Raw genomic sequence first — 21,275 nt, forward strand, 5'->3', positions numbered from 1 at the left:
TGCGAAATTCTCCAGATCGCCTATATGACAAGTGGAAAGTTATAATATTAATGTTTAACTGAATTGGTGTGATGCATTTGTGTGAAAGTGTTTACATGTTTAGCAATTTCAGTTAACAGTGGTGTGCTTTACTGATGGGAAGCTTTTTTTTTAGCTTTCCAGTGACGTGCGGATGGCCTCATTACAGTAGCAGTTGTGGGATGAATGTAAAGGTTGAAGTTACAAATAAGTGTCTTTAATGACTTGGAAATGTTAAATCTATTATGCATCGTATTGCTGCACAAGTCACTGCATTCCTCTCTGGAAAAATGAGGCAACAGGACATTTAGATGCCCTGCCTATGGTAATGCTATCATGATAATTGGATCTTATTTCCTAAGTGCATTCAAGTCTTCTTGTAAGAGATCGTCACTTTAACTGATTGGAATTAATCAACTTAGAAGCCCAAGCTTCCCTTAAAAGGTTCCCCAATAACCCTATAGTTTTATGGATGAGATTACTGTCAGCTTTGAAGCCACAAAAACAGCTAAAAACTCACCTTCTTAAAGTTGCGTTTGTTTAACTATTGTTTTTATGATCTTTTGTTCTGACGCACTTTGTGATCTTTATCTTGAAAGGAAATTTTAGTCACTTACTTACTTTACACTTGTGCACACCTGAACTTATCAGTTAACCTGCAGATGATATGATTGTGCACATGTCCCATGATTTCTGGGAGTCGGGGCTTTTGGCCCATCTGAGAGAAAACAAGAAGGGGTCAGATCTGTCATTGGAGATTGATATCTGTGTTAGTGTTGCGTGGAGGCATGCTACACTCTGTTTCTGACTGTTCCTCTTCTCCCACTCTGTATGTTACGCAACAACAGAGGAAAAGTACCCGTCCCAGTGTCAGGTATCAGTGAGCTGCTGTACGTCTGCTCTCATTTTATTCGGCCTCACACAAAACATTGTGCAAGATTACTTCCAAGAACTGGAGTACAACATGGAGCTGTTTTGATCCACCCAGACTGACACGAGGAAGAGATTTATGTTCTGGAGGGAGTGCAAGGTTAAATTTGTTCATGCACTCGTGCTCCAGCACACAAACACACACTTGTGAATATACAGCGCATGCAAGGCGCGCAAAGCAAGAGCTATAACGCTTTCCTTCCTGTGCTGAAAATTCCTACTGGGCAATATGAACTGTCAATAGAAAATCTTCTCCTGCACATCATTTGTGAAATATATGTACTTCTAATCTTCTCTTCTGAAAATTAAGTGAAGACAAGGACACAGAGAGTGTGTGGAGCCTCACCAAGCTTTATTTACATGCGCACTATTTCTTATACAAACTTCAAAATTCAAAATGTAATACACAGGAAAATACCCACTAACATTAAGTTGAGAATAAGCAAGATTAATAAAGAGCAAAAGTTCAAAGGGAAAAGTTCAGAGTGTGTATGAAAGGGAGCTGGCCTGGGCTTCTTAACAAGGATGGAAGGACTCATAAGAAGATAATATAAAGAAAAGAGGTGATTAAGGTTTCTAGTGGTATGTGTCTATTTTTGCTTTTCTCAGCTTTAAACCAGCACATTTTGTTCTGCGCGTGTGTGTCGAGCATGAGAGGAGGTCATCTGTGCCTGAATGAAGCAGTGGTTTTGTGAAAGGCATGCTCAGCCATGACTATGTGAAAACTACCCGCCAAAAGAGTCGATGCATTTTTACACCGAGCCGAGTGCACATAATGTTAGGAACGCCTTTGAGATTTGATATTTCCCGAATCGATAAGAGCTCTTTTCAAAGATGACTGCGTTCCCCGGATTTCACTTTGCCTGTCGTCTTCACAGGAGTAAGTAATTTTTAGTAGAGACAGTGTAGATGAATTCAAATGCTTAGCAGTTCAGGTGATGGCTCAGGAGTCCGCCTGACAACAGAAAAGACAGATAGTGTTCTGGAAATTTTAGATGTAGCAAGGTGTTGGTAATTCCAGCTTGCTGACATTTTCACTACGTCAGTGTAATGGGTTTATAATAATGAACCCATTAATATTGGAGGATGGTGCAAGTGCTCCTCTTTAAGCCCTGATTATTACTTTTTAATTTATTTTTATTTTTTTAAAGGAACAGAGTGTTTTAGCACTAAAAACACAGTGTTCCTTTCCGGTTGAGAAAGGTCCAGCTAGCTCATGCGCTAAACCTCAGTACAACAGACCATTCTAGCCAACCATGCACACCCACTCCTCCTTCCTTCCTTGGCTTCAAAGAGACATACACGAATCTGTACACTGATATACATGACAGGGAATACACTTCATGTCACTGCCCCCAAATGGAGAAGGGGTCTCCAGACGCTACAACAATGGTGCCTTCCACCATTTCCAAAATCTGGTTCAACAATTAAAATTGCTGGTAACAGTGTTCCCTCCTTACCCGGCGCATGATGTATTTGCTATTTCTTCAAATTCAGAGGTATCACAAACCCCAAGGGTCAAGTACTACATGAGCATATAAGGACATACAGCGAGTAAATATGCATTTCACACGGTTCATAATGCATAAATACATACATGCATACAGTCAGCTGTTCTGTATGCACCGCGAGGAGCTACAAACCCTCGTGAGATTAATTCAGCTGAAATAAAACTCCATCGATAAACACGTACACACGTTAACATGTATTTAGGAGATACAGGAAGTCACCTGCAGGAGCACCAGGCGTGTCCACGAGGGGATCTGTGTGTGTGTGTGTGTGTGTGTGTGTGTGTGTGTGTGTGTGTGTGTCAAGAGTCAAACAAGAGGAGAAAAAAGCTATGACAACAAAACCAAAAAACAACAGACTGTGTGAAGTAATAATCCTGACATTTATCGTCCTTCTAATTCTTCATCCTGGTGGCCAAAAGTTCACAGGTTACAAGTTCAGAAACACAAAGAAAATATGTTTTTTCCCCCCAAGAAACGTTAAAATACTACTCGAATGTGACTTGACGTTTCTTAAATGGAAAGCCTTCCTTCCTCACCCCCTGAGTGATTCTGTATATGCATAACAAGCCCCACAATCGCACGACAAGAAACCAGCAGAGCTTAACACGGATCCCTGCTATTTTTGCTTTTTTTTTTTCCTGTGTGTGTGTGTGTGTGTATTTTAAGTGTGTGCATAAATGTGTGTGCTGTCATTTGGCTGCCAGCATATCCTACTGTTTATTTCAAGTAATTTGGCAATATACAGAGATAGCTTATTGTTTTAATCAAGAAACAAATGGCTTCTAGAGGAATGAGCCTAAAAAAGAAAAAAAAAAGACAACAACCTTCTCCCTTTGCTCAAACTTATCATGCTACAAGTGGCCGCAGCTCTAGGCTTCTGTGGGTTTTGGGTAAAAACAGAAAAAAAAAAGAAAAGAAAATATGCACAGCTTCCTCTCAGGACAGGATTCAACACTGTTTATATAGCACCTGTTGTGGTGTGGAAATGTTCACAACCCTCGGACACAGGTTTTTGTTTTGGCTACATCGAATGCTGTGATAAATGACCTCAACAGAACTCACCAGAAGTTAGGAAAGCAATGAGAAGACATACAAGATCTTTTCCTTCTTGAATTTTTACCTGCCCTGCACTTTTCTGTGCCAGAAATTTTCTTCCTCTAGTCTTTTGATATATACAAGGATAAAACAAAAGCTGAAGCAATCGTCTAATCATAATATAACCCTCAGTATGCTGCTGTTATTTCAAAGTCATGCATCATATAATATAGAAAACAGCAAGTGCATTGTGTTAAATTGAGGAATTTAAACTTCTGGGGTTTTAGAGATTTCGCAATCTGGGGCAACCTTTCAGTTTCTCTACACGTGTGTTTGCATGGACTGAATAAGTTGCCACTCAGTGAGTAAGACACTCCCATTTCCACCTTTTCATTTCACCAGTACACTGACTCTTTCTCTACAGACATGTATGATTAAGAAACATATGATAAAACAGGAACTCAAAAAAACCCAACAACACAGGACATTTAAAATTACTTAGAACAGTGGGAATTTCTTTTTCAGTATAACACGTCTCAGGAAACCACTGGATCTGATTTACACCACAACACGTCTTGTTTTTTTTCTCTTTACACTTCAGTGGGAACACCTGCACCGTGCTCTCCTTCGATTCTTTGCTTGCTATTTAGTCCTCAATTTCCACCTGAAAACCCCTTTTTGATAAGCAGTGTCTCTTTGATATCAGCAGACTGGGTGCCAAAGGAAAATTGCATAATTCTAAGATTTGTGAGTTTCTTGTGATTGTTAGATGTAGCTTTCGATGTTGTTGTTGTCGTTTCACAAGAAGCTTCGAGGGCTCATGTGCAGCATCTCTTGAGTCTGCAGGATCGTTCATGGTTCACCAGTGTGGGAGCGAAGGTAAAGCTCTCAAGAGGAAGTCTTCTTCTGTAAACACAGGGTTGGTTATTTTACATTGTGCTGATGGCAGGTTTGGCAAAAAAGGATGTTGTGTGTCTGATCTTCTCTTGCACCACACAGGTCAGACCTGAAATGAAAAAGATATGATTATCTTTTTGTGTTCATAAGAATGAAAATCTTTTCCCTTCTCAAGGTTTTAAGTCACATATTTAAATAAGTAGATTGGCAAATGTCACTGGCTCATATTAACAACAAATTTCTGTTCACTACTGGTTATTTGCAGCTGCAAGCTAAGTGCTTAAAGCTACCACTTCTGCATATGTTTCATAATAAATGCATTTGAATATGAGGACAATAAAACACCGGTGTGAAACTGGAAGCACTGACAGTGACTTTCACACTTAGCATTTGTTCCCAAAGATTAACTTCTTTTACTTTTGTGCACTTACTGCAAAAGGCGGTGAAGCGCCCGTTACTTATGTGCGGCTTAATAGATGGGTACAATCCAGGAAACAAGGAATGACTTATTCAGAGACTATGCCTGCCTGTGACTCCCCTGGTTAAAAAAAAGAGGTTTTGAGGTTTCGCAGAAACGTGACTACTGATCGTGTGACGATAACTTGCCTGCCACTTTGGATGTATGACAATTATGGCGACACTGTCAACCAGTGGTTGACAGACATTTCTTCAGCAATGTGCACATAACATCACTGGAAAAACCTCAACTGAAGTTTATGGGAAAATTACTTCTTCTCACTCTAATTAAGACCTCAGTAAACGTTTTGCTGGTGAATTTATGGTCTCAGTCATATTTAATTAAGCATGATGTTCATTTCATAAATGGTAACAATAAATTGAAACAAACGAAGGGAATGTATCTGGGCAAGTCTTCCTTGTGGTAGACAAGTTGCTACTGTTTGAGTATGCAGCGTTACTGGGTTCTTAGTCACATTCAACCCTCACTCATGACTACAGGATTAAAAAAAATTGATGATAATGGCCAAAATTCCCAATTCAAGGCTTCGAAACAGTATCTTCAATGCGACAACATCATGGCAGCTATCTTCATCTTTTACAGGCCAAATACTTATTTCACTTATGACAAGTAGATCAATTTATAACTTTTATAGTTGATGTTCTTTCTCTCTCCATAAAATGAAACAATCATTACAAATAGAGACCGCTTATTTCTTTATAAGTGAGCAAACTTACAAATTCAGCAGGTGGTCAAATAATTACTTCCCCAAAATGTATATGCAGTCCACATCCTTATTAAAAACATATAACATGTAAGGAAAAAAAACTGTTGGAGAAGCTTTTTTATTGTGTCAATGTGATTTAGGAAGAACAATTAGGTTTGAAGTGGTTCAATAAAGAAAAAATCCCAGTAATTTCGTTCTGTGAAGTCCTTTCTTGACTCCTGTTATTATCACATCATCTCAGTGCTTTTGTCTAAGTCTGTCTCTATTCATGACACAAATAACTCTACAACCCTACTGTGAGCATGACGTGTACTACACCAAATTTTAAAGAGTTTTTTCAGGAAAAAAAACTAATTAGCTCATACATCTAATTTCCCATTATATACTTCAAAACAAACAACACTTCAGTTTACATACCTGCTCTGCTCCCACTCTCTCAGCCGGGAACCCAGCTCTGAGAGGTCTGCTTGGTGTTTGTGAAGTTGCTGACTCCATTCATGTTGGCAAGAGAGTCAAAGTTAAAATCCAGGCCATCTGCATCCATAAGATCGTTCCTGATGATGGAGTCCATGTCGCATTCCAGGCTGCCATTGAATATGTCCAGGTCCAGATCTGTGGGGAAACGATCCTGATAGTTCCCTCCATTGCTGCTAACTGTCCCATTCAGGAAGATTGAGGTGTCAATCTGCATGGAGGAAGACCCATTTCCTCCCAGGGGTGAGAGCAGGAGCTGCTGTTTGGCATTAGCCAGAGTGTTAGCCTCATTCACTAGGTTCAAGCCTCCATTTATAGACCTCAGAGAGCTGTGATTGTGGTTGTTACTTCGCAGCATCTCTTGTTGGTTGCTTTGAAGTCCTCCAGTTGTCCCAAAAGTCATGACAGGATCATTGCGGAGCATGAGGCCACGGCGGGAGTTCTGGGAAATGAGGGCAGCCGCACTGGCCTGTGACATCAATGGATCTGACTGGGTCATCATGACATCACTATGGTTGTGACTGTCAGAGTTGAGCAGGTCTTGTAGTGTCTGGGTGCCAAAGCGGGTCGTGCTGATGCTGGAGAAGGACGTTTGTTTGTTCTCCTGGATGGTCTGCATGGGGGACGAACGCAGAGAGGAGCCCGCTGTGTGGGGGCCGAAGATGGAGTTACTGTAGCTAGCACTTCCATTAGAAGAAGAATTGGAGGATGGAGAGGAAGTGGAGGAAGGTGAGGCTATCCCATTGGGTTTGGACCCAAAACTGAACCCTGAGGAACCATTTGGTGCAGTCTGGCTGGAAGTGGTTGGCACCATGCTGATGTTCTCCAGGAACTCATCCATTATGTCATCTGTGAGTCCATCATTCAGATTCATTGTACCTGCCAGATCTGCCAAACGGGGCAGCTCAGTCGGCACAGCCTTCCCATTCGTCTTGGCGTTCCCAGGAGACAGTGTTCTGCCAGGACTGGAGTAGAGCATAGGCGAGAGAGGCGGCTCGTCATCAGGCACCTCGTCTAGCTCGGGGTTGGCCAGAATAGGTGAGAGGCGACCGCTCACTGTGCTGGCATTGGAGTTTGTGCGAGAGCGGAAGTCTGTCCAAGCATCCAGATCCTCGCTGCTGCGTGACGTCGGGCTTCCAGGCCACTTAGAGAGACCTGAAGGACTGTCCGCACCACCTTCACCAGCTGCAGCAGCTGCAGCCTGCAGGGCTGCCTTCTTCTTGGCAGCGCGGCCGCGGGCGGACTTGGTGTACTTGTTGCTGTTGTCCATGGAGACTGCCCGGCGCCGTGGAGCCTTGCCACCCTTTCCTCCTTCTGGATTGATCATCCACCAAGAACTCTTTCCTGTTCCCTCATTCTGAACACGGATGAAACGACTGTGGAGGGATAAGTTGTGTCGGATGGAATTCTGTAACACAAAACAGAGAAGGAGACTCCACTGAGTGCTGTGTGGAAAATATTTTTTGCGACAATTACTCAAACTATGCCTGTCACCAGTATGGATTTGTATCCATTCTTCTTTTTGCCAGTGCAATATTCAATGAAAACCTCTCATTAAGTTCAACAACACTGATCCATAAACCACCCACGAACGCTCATTCTGCAGTCACGTAAACAGTTCTTCTCAGTGACTAGACATACAAACAGCAAAAGCCTATTGTTTCAATTGTTGATCCACTAAATATAGACAGGCTCACATTAACATTGTGCACCACTTAGCGCTGATGTCTGCATTGTTCCCGCTGTAGCTTTTGTGTTGTGGGTATAAAAGAGAAAAGAGAGAGACAGTGTTCTAAAAATCAAGCCTCCTCAATAATGAATGACACATACAAAGAGCCTCTATATGTCAGATCATGTGTGTTTGCGTGTGACTGTTTGTCTTGGCTGGTGTGTATTGATCAGCTCTGAGCTCTTTCCTTGTGAGAGGCCAAAAGGCTCACTGTGGGGCAACTTTTTCACATGACAGTCCCTGTCAGTGATCAAGAGTTTCATTCACAACACAGACATGTATGCGCGCATTAAAGGCCCAAACGGCTACATAACAACCATGCTGAAACGCTTGTTGTCCTGCTGCTGACTATGTTAGCATTAATAGTTAGCAGGCGTACGTTTGTTCGTGCTTCACATTCATACTGTAGCGACTGCGCACAGACTTTCACCACACTAGCAATCAGTGTCGAGCTACTTTCACACGTGCACTGCAGCCCAGAGGTTTTCTAGACATTACCCAGAAACGCAAATGTCAAACTCAGTTGCATCTAACATTAAACACTCTTTACCCTACCAGCTTAACAGTACAAAGTCTGCGTTGTGTACAACCCATCCTTTTTTAGAAATAGAGCTAGTAATTTGCAGAAGGACCCATGCCATCATGGGTCCTTCTGCACATCTTTTTTCATGCATCTCCCATCACCGTAGCCAAACAGAGCATTTCCAGTAGTGAGAAATGCTGTCATGTGCCACATAGGACAAAGGGCAACCTCACTGCTTGTATAGATCTGATCCTCCTGGAGTTCATGTGTAACTTCAGCCTGTTATCTGTCCATAACCTTGGCTGAAAATTGTACATGGTAAAAGTGGTGTACTTATCAGACTTCATGTTAGAAGTGTAGAAGTGTCAGAATGATTATGTTAGCCAAACTAAAAACGGGCGATACTGAGGTGACTATCTGATGTTTCTAGTAGTTTCAGAACACAAAAGACTGAGAGAGTCAGATTGGCTTCTTTTGGATGCAATGGCTTGGGTTATAGTTAAACCACAAGATAAGAGTCAAAGGCCAGTAAAAGATAACACAGCTTGATAAAACTGGGATACTATTTAAACAAGAGAAGGTCTTGCAAGTTTTATTGATGTGTGTCATTATGAGTTTCCATTTGCACAATAGCAAAGATTCACATGCCTTGTTTACTTTAGAGAAGTCTGTTCACTTCGGTACTCTTTTCAGTAATTGATTAATGCAGCTTAAACGCAGGATTGCATTGTGTAAGCGCAGTAATTTAGGACTTGAAACTCCAACTTGATCCCTAAATTACAAACATGTTCTTATCCATCTGGACACCACCCCCCCTTCCGGCCATTGCATGCATGCTCCCACACAACACACACGCCGCCATCTGGTTACATAACAGGACATCATTTCATGGATCTTTTTATGACAGGATAACAATGTGTACACAGTCACATTCTCAAATTTCAACTCACAGTAACACCATTAGGAGTCTTAAAAAAAACATGCATTTTAATGAAAATGATTCTGTTCTGGATCACTAACTTATATGGTTACAACCTTGCCTCTAGCATTAATTACACTTTCTTCGTCTTCTCAATTTATTGCAGGCTTTGCTGAATTAATTATTTTGCCTCAGTCTCCTTCTTTTTCCACATCCCCTCCTTCTTCCGCAGTTTCTGTTGTTTCACAAACACATAGCTCTTATGGGGCCTGTGGGACTCTGGGGCTATGCTATATCCTCCCATATAAACAACCCAACCGCCATCCACAACATGCACGCAATTTTCCCCTCTCCTTTTTCCTCTTATGTATATTTTTACTCCCAAAGACGGAACAGACTTCTGGATTCAAATCAGCGAGAACCAACATCTTCTCGTTTTTGTGGGAATCACAATATTGTTTTCCACGAAGCAGCACCGTCTTTACCGGGCAACAGTTTACAGGCAATTTGGTCAGGACTGTTATTCTGGTCAAAGGCAGTTCAGTCAGAGAGGAGAGAGAATGGGTTTAAGTTACATTTCTGAATGCTGTGTTGGCAGAGCAAGATCTCTGGGGCCAAACTGAACCCATGACCCTGTGTGAGTGTATGCATATTTGAGCGCGTACTATGGGTGCGGTTGTGATAGTTATATGAAAATGCTCTTAAATGGTTTGCAACTGTCATGCAAAAACTTGTTTCTGTAGGAGCTTATGCCTCTTCTGACCGTTGCTGTGCATCGCACAGAATCATGAATGATGGTGCGAATATATTTCTCAAGTGTGCACCGTGTATTCTGCAGTGAGGTAAGAGGAGAATAAATACCAGAGAGACCAGTGTTTATCCTCTGCCGGCATCTCTCGAGGCATGACGTAATGCTGCTTTATTACAGAACATTTTATAAACACACACGTACATAAATGTTTCCATCTGCCAAGAAGTTATAAATAATGGCAGGGGATCGGCTTTGTAAAGGAAAAATAAAAACTTTGGCAGGATGAATAATAGGAGAATTTTTAAAAAAACAGAGTTTCTTTATCCAGCTGGTGTAAACATTCACCTGCCAGCGCCTGATACTTCATCAATCCTTCTCCCTCGAAAGACACTTGTTTAATGCATCTCTTTTTCGTGCCATTGCTCGTTTCCTTCAAATGTCAAGTGCGATATTTCATAACTTTGTGTGACGGGCAAGTGATAAAAGCAAACAGGGCATCTGCAACCACAGCATGGACACTCATCAGAAGAAAAGAAAATTTGGCTCCATGTGAAAGGGAGGATAAGAACATGATGATTACAAGATGAAAGAATGAATAATGTGCATGCTGTCAGTACAATGTGTGATAAACTAGTAGAAGCAGGCCCTCCCACATACTCTTCCTCACAAAATGCACTGATTATCACTTTTATTCTGGAGATTTCAAGGATTTCCTAGACACAGTTTTCCGGTTTTTTTTATTTGCCTTGAGCACCACAATCCGAACTGTGCATAGATGCACCACTGCCTGCGGTTTAGTACATGGAAAGTATGTTGTTTTATGATTTTGGCGGCCTGACCTTTTAACCGTTTAAAACATTTTTTACTTTGCAGACATTCAGCCTCTCGTGCAAACCACAACATCTCATTTCTGTCTGCTGTGATTCTTCTACTGCATTTAATGACACACCCAGCATATTGTTGAAATTTCCATGAGTTCATTAAACTCAATATAAAACATAAGAAAAACTCTTAAGACACATATGTTGAGCCCAATCCAAAGTCCTGGAGCTTAAATTTAAAACCCACCTCCTCCTGCCCATCTTAAGCTTAAATTTCCCGTCATTACTGGCATGCACTCACTGGCCAGTTCTTTAAGTACACCAGTTCAACTGATTGTTAGTGCAAATATCGAATTAGCCAATCATACGCTGGGATTTTCCCACACAACCATCTCTAGGGTTTACAGAAAATGGTCTGAAAAAGAGAAAATGCAAAAAATGTCTTGTTCCTGTCAGGTGTGACGTGGGATTCTCATCATGGATGTGCAGCCTACATATCTGCAATGACTGTGTGATGCCATCATGTAAATATGGACCAAAATCTCTGAGGAATGTTTCCAGCACCTTGTTGAATCTATGCCAAAAGACTTAATGTAGCCTGAGAGTAGATCTCAAAAATGTGATAATATCATTACAGCTCTTTCTTGGAACTATTCTCTTACTTTGAGGCGACCTCCTTTTATTTATTTATTTTTAAATGTACCTGATGGTTACCACCCCCAAACTATTAAAGTTGTTTCATTTGCTGAAAATTTGTACGTTAAGAATTTATGTGTGAACAAGGTAAACTCACAGTGTGAGCTGAGTACTGTATGCATACTGCTGTAGCTCCTTTGGGGTATTCCCGAAGCCCATTAATAAAAACAGCTCACTGAGACAGCAGCTCTGATTCATAGCTCCTACTATGCAGCCACGGCAGCTAAATAACGCACATACACACACAAACAGAGGCAGCAACAGAAACATTCCAACACAGAATGAAACTGCTGATACTATCCAGGTAACTTTAGGGACTTTTTTCTTTTTAAATTCTTTCTTTCCTCTGACCTCCTCTTATTTCTCTCTCAGGTGAGCTCTAATTTCTGAGACTTGAAGTTTAGCAGGAGGGCCCTGTCACAAAGGCAGACAAATGGATTTTTTTTTTAACTCAACCTGCTTTTGATTTCTTGAAAAGAAAAAAAAAACTTCTTCAAAAGATGTAGTTTGACATTTTAGCATTGTTGAGAGTTACTTTAGCATCCGTATTACTCTCATACCTGTTGGTTAAATAGGACGTGACAGCCAGACTATGGTTAGCTTTACGCGGCACAAAGAGTGGAATGCTGGCAGCAACGACAAAAACTTGAATTATAATTGTGATTCAGTTGTGCTTGCAGATTTTGTTAGCCTCACAGAGAGTCATCCTAGCAATTTAAACACTCCTGAGCTAAACAAACCTCTAGGTTAGCCATAGCTTTATATTTAGACAGGCATAAGTGTGGCTCGAGATGCTTTAATCTTCTAATTTTTGAAACTGATAACAGACACAGACTGCACCAACAACCCCATCTGATCTGATATTTAAAATAAAGTGCTCTTTCTAATGACGTTTTCTCTGACTCACCTCTGCTCACCTAGATAATGCAGGTTCAGCTATCAACAGACCGGTTATCCAGGTTTAAAAGCCAACTAACTCAGAGTAGCCAGATAAAGTTGAATTTGCTTGGTGATACAGGCCCCAGCTGGGTGTGTGTGTGTGTGTGTGTGTGTGTGTGTCTGTGTGTGTGTCTGTGTGTGCGCACCAGCTGCAGCTAAAACGTAGGAACACATAGGCCTTTTTGTCTGTCAGCAACATGTGGGAACAATTAATCACTGTCAGCAACCACGCTAGGAATCTCCCTCCCTGCTTTCGCTCAATCCTCAAATTTTTGAAGGTGTGTCAGTGAATGCATAGAGTATTTTTGCATTTATGCAAAACTGATTTGCCGGAGGTGCAGGCGTGTTATAGACACAATGAAGTTTTTAAACAAAGAAGGGCATTGTAAGTGCACTCAGGAAATTTAGACTGATGTATAGGCAAAATGTCATGTTTTAAATGCAAAGAAAAAAACGACCGAAAAGTCATTTAAAAGCAGATTTCTCTGATTGGTTCAAACGATCCTGGGAGCGCTTTGTAATTGGTTGTTGCAGTAGCAGTGGTGATTGGTGGAGTGAAATTGCTTTATGTAGCCAGGCAGTACAGAAATGGGAGGGTCTACGTGGTGTTGCAAGTGTATTTCATCACCCAGCTACAGCACATATTTAAACTCCAATGTATGAACTGGGTCAGTTTCACTTTGCCTTGTACTCTGTGTTCGTTTGAGAGAAGTGGTGGACACAAGAGAGTGTTCATGTGACGCTGAAAAAGGTGTGAGGGGGCAAGGAGGATGCAGCTTTTCATGTGTGCAGGAAAGAGTTGTGTCATGAGGTTATAGTGTCATGGAGTCGTAGAGAGCACTGAGTCAAAGTTGCTTTGAGGTTGCACTTTTCACCCCAAACATTTTACAACTCCACCCGTCTTGCCCTGCTTCCACCTCCCTGATTGGACAAACTGTGTGACCTGAGCCTCACACCTATGGTGTACTTAACCATCAACTGGTACACTGTGCATGTTTTCGAGAGCCCTAGACAAATATAACTTTATCAGCCATTATGTAAACCAGCACTAATCTGAGACCAGTGTCAACAGAGACTCCTGCAGGGTCAAGTGTACAACTATCACAAAATTAGCTACTATTTAAGATCAGGGAGTGATGTATGGACGCGCTTATAATAAGTCTTGGCTTCCCCTGAAGTTTGGCGTCTTTAGAGAGTGCAAATAAGATTACATTTGTGCAAACAGGTGGTAGACAGTGTGCTGGCAAATGTACAACAGATATGACCATAAAATGTTTCTGAAGCAAACACAAGGGACAAAGAGGTTCACGGTCTTATTTAGATATGATAAGTCTGAACGTCATAGTTTTTATGATTCCTCTGTTCTCTTACAATTCTGCTACGTTTATGATTTGCACTAACCTTTCTATAACAGGCCTATTCATTCTTACTGCATGGCTTTATATTATTTTAAATTACAGCTTGTTAGCAAGCTGTATTTGCAGAGTGGTGCATTTACTGGCTCTTTACTTTGTCGTGCAAAATTTGCAGTTAAAGTGGATGCCAGTGCAGACTTTAAGAAGTCACTCACTCAAAAGTGCTTCGCAGCAAGTCTGAGTCAAACCTCATGGCTGCTGGACTCCACCAGGGCTATCCTTTGACACCGATTCTGTTCACAACTTTTATGGAAAAAATTTCTAACCCTAGCCAAGCAGTGGAGGCTCTCCACTTTGGTGGCCTTGGGATCACATCTCTGCTTTTTTGCAGATGATGTGGTTCTTTTGGTTTTATCAAGTAGTGATTTCCAGCTCGCACTGGGGTGGTTCGCAGGTGACTGTGGTGGGAATGAGAATTAGTACCTCCAGGTTTGAGGCTACGGTTCATGAGTGACAGGAGAGTGGAAGGGGAGGACGGACAGACTGTTGTGGCATCATAGGTTGATCTGCATTCCTACCCTCAACTACAGCCATGCTAGGGGTTTTGAACATGAGTAGACTGTAGGGCAGATCCAGGACATGCTGCATATCTTGGCTGGACGGTGTTCCCTTGGAAGAACTGGAAGAGGTGCACAGGAAGAGCCAGAAAAAGGGCAAAAAATGGATGGATGGATGGAATTTGGCTTTTAAGGAGTGCAAGATAATGTAATGTTGAACTCACTACTACCCTTCTGGTTCTGGGTCATGTGATGTTATGTAACAACTTGGACGAATTGAGGAGAGTCGTGTAAAAAAAAAAGTTACAGAAATTTTAAAGTCATTTGCACAGGCATATATATAAAACACACATTCGCGTATGAACAGCTAATCTGAGTGTGTAAGATGTGGCAGAGAGCACTGAAAGCGTAGCCAGGTAGTGTCAGACAGAGGTGAAGACGACACGCAGGTCTTTGACACGTAGATGGCGGATTATAAATAAACTGCCCTGCTGGTCTGTGCTAACACTCCCCGAGAGCGGACGATTATTTATACTGTGACCCTTCACAAACACACACACACGCTCACATAAACACACACACATACACTCGGTCCAGGTTCCAGCTGCCCTGAGCTCTGGACCTCAGACAGAACATTCCATTCTCTTCAATCATATGTGCGTTTCCTGGCCAGAGGCTGGGTGTCTCTCCAAGCTTGTGTGTGTGTTTAAGTCGCCTTTATGTGTGTGTGTGCTGAAGAGGGATCTGGTGCTTACTGGTAGGATCCTCATTGTGCTTATTGTTCCTTTGTACAGTTTGTTAATACGGATGAACTAAGGCACACACAAACAAAACTTATATGTCATTTGAGGCAAAAAATGTAATTTTGAAATCTTGCCTTTAAAAAAAAAACAAAAAAACTTACATCTTTAAAACAACTTTAAAACCCGACTCACATATCACAATGTAAACGGGAGCAACAAAAATGCACAAATGCTGTTTTCCACAATTGTGACCTGATTAAACCAAAAGATAAGCAGCTACTGACATCACAAATGCCTTACTGATGTAATATGAACCTCTCTCTCTTTCTCCCAGCTTCCGATTCGTCTCCTTCGCTCTCTTTTCCGTCTTTTTTTAACTGAATAATGTGTAAGGCCCCATGCTCAAAGAGCTCCTTGTTTACTCTGACTTTTCCTCCAATCACTTTGCCTGAGTCGGGGGGAGTTGGCTCACCCATCCCACTTCAAACGACCAATCAGTGTAGATCATGCAAAGGTAATGGTTAGTCATGTTACCTTGCCTGAGCTTCACTGGGTCAGTGTGTTTTTATCAGTACTAGGGCTATAGAAAACTCAGCACACGCACACAAACGAGCATGTACACACAAATGGAGAGCAACTGGTGGGGTCAGGGATACATCCCGGAAGAAGCAATAAAAAAATCTAATTTCTGACATCAGCACATAAAGAAACCTGAGCTTGCGAGACATATGTAGCTGTACATTAACCAACATGTTGTTCATTATAGCTCAGAACAGTATGTGTAGTCTTTGCTCTGGGACAACACAGGACATCCCTGCTGGGTTTTATCAACCCGAGTTCCAGGACACGGCGTCCCAAAGCTACGGAGCAAGTGCGCCTGCCAAGAACATATACGCACACGCGCGCGCATACAAATACACACCCACGCACATTACACACACGCGCGCACACATACACACACAACTAAGACAAAGATGACTTCTTCAGACACAGAAGGAGAAACAGGCTTGCAAGAGAGAGTCTGAGTGCAAAGCTGTGTGCATCCAAAATCAGGAACAAATCTCTCGTATCCGTGCTGTTTTGTTTCGTAAGAATTCAAGCTGTGCTATGGCTAAAAGCTGCGCATGCAAGTGAACTTGCACATGGATCAGTCAACCCATACAGATAACTTTCTATTCCAATATTAATCGAGCCTAGCTGTTAAATCCCTGTTATATTAATGCCAACTTGAGCTCTTTTAAGCTCCTTCAGTCTAAACATAAAAATGTACCAGGCACTTAATGAAGCAAGGACCAGACATCTGCCAGTGTTTTGTAAAGAGAACCAGAGTTAAAAAAAGAAAAAAGAAAAAAAAGCTTTTAATATATTTGCTGATAAGCTGCTGTTAGATTCGAAATACATTTGCTTCGTGGAGTTGTTTGGGTCGTTCTACCCTGGCTTTGGGATGATGCTGTGGTGACTCTCAGCCTGCCCTTTTTAAGAACTTGAACTATTTCATCAACAGACATCTAAAAATAGCGAGAAACCAGAGGGCAAGCCTGCCAGTGATGATAATCGTGGCATGTGAGCGCTGATGACAGAAGAGCCGTTAGAGAAGGAAAACACATTTACGTGTGGTGGCGCAAGGTATACCCGAGTACAAAGAGAGAATAGTAAAAAAGACAAGAAAGGCTAACCATCAAATGATCCCACTAGTATGCATTACAGAGCTTTCCTGTGTGATCAGGTGATTAATGAGTCTGCATGTGTGTGTGAGGGTGAGATAGAAAGTCTTTGCGAGAGACTCGAGGAGACAGAGCTAGATAAAGTGTGAAGGAAAAGAGGGCAGCCTCAGTATTAAGAGTAGCAGGGTGCCTGCATGATTAATTACATCTCTGTGTGATACGAGCAGAGCTGAAGTGCAGAGGGACAAGAGGTGGTGGGGGAGGGAAGGACCAAATCGTATAAAATGATCAGGAAAGGGAATGTTGCCATTCCTGTGGGAAGATATGGTGCAGGTGACAAGGAATACATTTGGGATATGAGTCTGGCATCTACACCTCGCCACTCAAGACACATTTCAAGGATGATGTAGGAAGACAGTGTGATTTATTTATCGTTCATTTGCAGCACAAGCAACAGCAGGTGAAGGCGCTAACGTTGATCTCTTTCATTAAATTTCTCAGTGAATAAAACGGCACAAACCACAAACCAGGATTATTCACCAGTTTCATTACTTTACTTTGATTCAGTCTATCAGTAGTGGGGGTTTTTCTGCCTTACATACTAACACACAGGCTCATAGATGCTGCAGAAAACTTTATCCAAGAAAGGGTTAGAGTTGTGCTAAGATATACCGAGGATGTCATTGAAAAAGAAACTGTGCAACCCTGTGGCAGCCAAAAAAAATGGGGGAAAAATTATTTTAATAGTTGAAAGAAAAGCAAGAAAAGAAGAACAGGTCAGGTCAGTGGAAAGAGAAGAGGAGGGACAGTAGTAGGAAGGGAGGGCGAGGAGACGTACATGACGTTTTAACATGCACAGCTTAGGTGAGGGGTTGACTGAGGTTTGCTGCCTCCCTTAACACCCCTCTTCCCTGTGTGCATAGCGGTATTTTCACTGAGGACTTGTCTGAGCTCTGTGCAGAACAAAATGTTTTTAGGTAAACTGAGGACACAGACTGGCTTATGAATTACTCCGAGGGTCTGTGAAAGATTTATGAAAGAACTGCGCATCCTGATTTTTCTCAGTAAAAAAATTACAAAGAAGAACTGAAGTACAGAGAAGATTCCCCCATTCTTGACACTGTGGATTTTTCTTAGTAAATAAAAATAATTTCTAATATTGTCATTAATTATTTCTGCTCTACAAATGTTTTCCTTGTGACTTCTGTTTTTTATTTTCACAGAGCACCACTCTGTACTACCAAAATAATACATCACTAGTGTCACCAGATGTGTTTTTTAAAAAAGAAGAAAAATCTGAGAAAATCCTTTAATCATGTGTTTGTTTTTTTTCTAATAAATGAATTTTCTTTTGTGTATTTCTTATAGTTCCATGTTTTCCCCATTTAATCAGTGTTTATTATAAATTTATATCTATAGTATTCTATAGTGTGATTTTACGCAACTGTAAGCTGAAAATGTCATTTAATAGCACATGCCCATGGTACAGTATTGTTTGGTCTGTGTTGTTTGGTGGTTGCCCGGCAACACGACGACATCACAACACAACATGGATAATTCCAGTTTTGTTAGCTGTCATGAAATCAAGATGTTATTATACTTTTATAAAGTGTTGTTGACGCGTAGATGCTACAAATTGTTTATTTTTAGCCCGTTTGTGGGTGGTTGCTAGGTAACATGATGATTTCATAATATCTGCTATAGATAAGAACCTTCACGGTGCACGAAGGTGTAGCCTTGTGCCAATTTTGGCTGCTGAACTCCTGATTGTGTAACAGGAGTTGGTAAACAAACAGAGATTTTTGTACATTATAGCCTAGCTTGGAACAAAGCACGAAACTAGCAATAGCTATAAATTCTCACGCAATGTACTGGCACTATGTTAAATGCCATAATTCCTACCAAGTAGAAATTATTTTTATTATGACCATCATTATTATAAACATCCTGTCGGATTGTGGACACAGAGTAGGTTTTTCTTCAATTCTCTGTGTCACAAGACAAAAAGGAATGTAGCAATATGACGCCTGTGACTGTACGCTTGTTAGTACAGTTGTAATGATGCCTATGTTAATAAGAGTTGTAAGAGAACTTAAGTCAAGACCTTGAACTTATGTAACACAAACATTTGCGCAAGTCCTGCCAAACTGTCTCACTGTCTCCTTAGCTGTGATAAATGTATTAAACTTTTCTTTGCCTATTCAAGAGTTCACTTTTCACTGATCTTGCAAAAACAATCCAAAACAGACCTTTGCCACTGAATTTCTCTCAGTATGTCTGCTTTTAGCTACTTTAGCTGCAATGTGTGTGTGTGTGTGTGCATGCAACTCTGAGGTGTGTCCTTTCTTTGGTCGAATATTTCCACAGCACAGGCTGACTAGCGCCTCAGGCTGTAACCCGGTCATGCCTGCGTTTCTATCACTTGCCGTGTGCACTGTAATAACCTCTGAACCTATCAATTCACTCCGCTGAAGGTGAGCTATGATCTCGTTTGACAGATCACGGCGATAACAGTGTTGCACATGATCATGTAACAAAATACTAGTCCACAAATCGAGTTTGAGCTCAGTTGTTTGAAAATTGTGACTTGCTGTTCCTTGTTTGTACGTGAGTATTTGCGTTGTGATTGGTGCCTTGGTTGGTGTAGGGGAATTCACATCTGGTCCAGATTATCTTGTGCTGAGTTGAGGCCCTGCTGGTGTTCATGGGGCTCTTCACTCTAATGGTGCTAAAAACAGATACAGTACACACAGCAGACCGCAGGGCACTGATTTCTACCATATGCTGTACCATGACAAACATTTAGAGGATAATTGTGGTTTATTGTAACCTGGCCTTTATTTTTGCAGTTCTGCTTGCTCTAATAATAACATGATGCTGAAACAGTTGATTTCTGAGAAACGAGAGTGTGTGACACTCATAAAAGGATATCTAGCTCAGCAAGAAAAACAAGCAATCAGTCAGTCTGATGGGTTTCAACCCCAGAGGTCAGTCGAACTTATTCTGAACGGGACCCAAAGGTAAATTATGAATTGCCGATTGTAAACACTTAGCTCAGTTTACAGATACCAAGTTAATTCCTTGCAATTTAACCTCAAAATAGAGTGGTTTAGATAATCCTGCAAAACTCAGTGTGCAACTTGCAGGTGTGCGTTTCTCCACCGTCATGCAATATTTCACACTAACACATAGAAATGAGTGCCAAAGCTACAAGAATAAGAGGTTATTAAAGCCAAACCTAAGCCTTTGTGATGACAAAGCATGCTGCAAACTCATTTGTGTTTATTTCTTTATGACTTGTACCAGTTTGGCCAGTGATACTGCCAAAAAGGAAAATTAGATATTTTTTTAAAAAATGTAATAGGTTGGTTTAACCTCACCTGATCGAACCAACATCTCTGCAACAGAAAGTGTTTCTATTTGACTTCATGAACCTTTGACTGCATGTCCTTGTGTGTGTGTGTGTGTACTTGAGTGTGTCCCTTCTTCTCTGCTGATGTCAGCACTTTCAGGCCTGTCAGCTCTCTTCCTCCCACACACCAGCTGAGCAGCAGGAGAAAGGGAGTGAGGTGGCGGTGAAGGTCTTTGACATCCATATGCTCACATTGTGGATTTCATGTGTGTTTCAGTGCAAGTGGAGATCCTAATAGTGTTAATGACCAACTTTTTTTCATTTTTAAATTTGCAATTAGTAGTGTTGCAGAGGGACACGGTTAAGAGGGCTTCCCTCCCAATATGCTCTTTAAAGTGCTTTTAAAAGTGAAGAATATCAGTGAACAATTGTGCACCGATATTACGGTGCAGGAAAGATTCCCGTCAGTCATGTTGCAGTTTTGGTTGCCTCTGCAAGACAGACAAATCATACACACACTCTGTTAAAGCACACACCAACCGCACTGACTCAGACCTATGCGTTTTGCCCCAGCAACAGTGAGCTTCTTTTTCAGCCCCTCTGGGCTCAAGCCCTCTGAGGAATCACATGACTTCCTGTTTCAAGACAAAAGGAAGGCGAGCTGCAGCTGCCTCAACTCTGACCTGGATTTACAGTTTCTACAAATGTGTATTTTCATTTCTGTCGTTTCTAACTGAAAACATACAAAGTCTGCGGTGAAATACCCCAAAAATCATGACTACTGAACTCAAAGGCCAAAACCCTCCCACAAAATAACAACAACACAAAAATCCAGAACTGGCATCAACTGTCTCTCACTTCGCACTTTGTGTCCTTATGTAAAACCACACTTTCCCCCCCTTAATGTACTCCTTTCTCTTCTATTCCGCTTTCATCACTTCCTGTGACAGAGATGCTGAAAAACCTGGTTTCTAGAGCAAAGCAGTTGTTCTACGACCACATAACACACTTCACCGGTCGCCGTAAGTGCACGGGTTTGCGTGACCGATATAATTATGCCTGATTAAACATCACTGTTTGTGTGGATCACTGCAGTGGAGCTTGTGTGTGTATTTGAGCATGAGCAAACATGAGCTCAGAAGTTTTACGCAGGTCTGTTTGTGTAAGTGATGCAAGC

General features: G+C 41.5%; 1 protein-coding gene across 1 annotated transcript in view; it reads right to left on the reverse strand.

The window, feature by feature from the left end:
- Positions 1-1,278: 1,278 nt before the first annotated feature.
- Positions 1,279-21,275, reverse strand: part of foxo3b (forkhead box O3b) — a 43,687-nt gene continuing 23,690 nt past the window's right edge. Inside the window, exons 3-4 of the mRNA XM_031727678.2 lie at positions 5,993-7,457; positions 1,279-4,500 (exon numbers count right to left, since the gene is read on the reverse strand). Coding sequence (XP_031583538.1) covers positions 6,012-7,457 — 1,446 coding nt within the window. The 3' untranslated portion in view covers positions 1,279-4,500; positions 5,993-6,011. The remainder of the gene's footprint in view (positions 4,501-5,992; positions 7,458-21,275) is intronic.

Source organism: Oreochromis aureus, linkage group 15, assembly GCF_013358895.1.
Source record: "Oreochromis aureus strain Israel breed Guangdong linkage group 15, ZZ_aureus, whole genome shotgun sequence".
Lineage (NCBI taxonomy): Eukaryota > Metazoa > Chordata > Actinopteri > Cichliformes > Cichlidae > Oreochromis > Oreochromis aureus.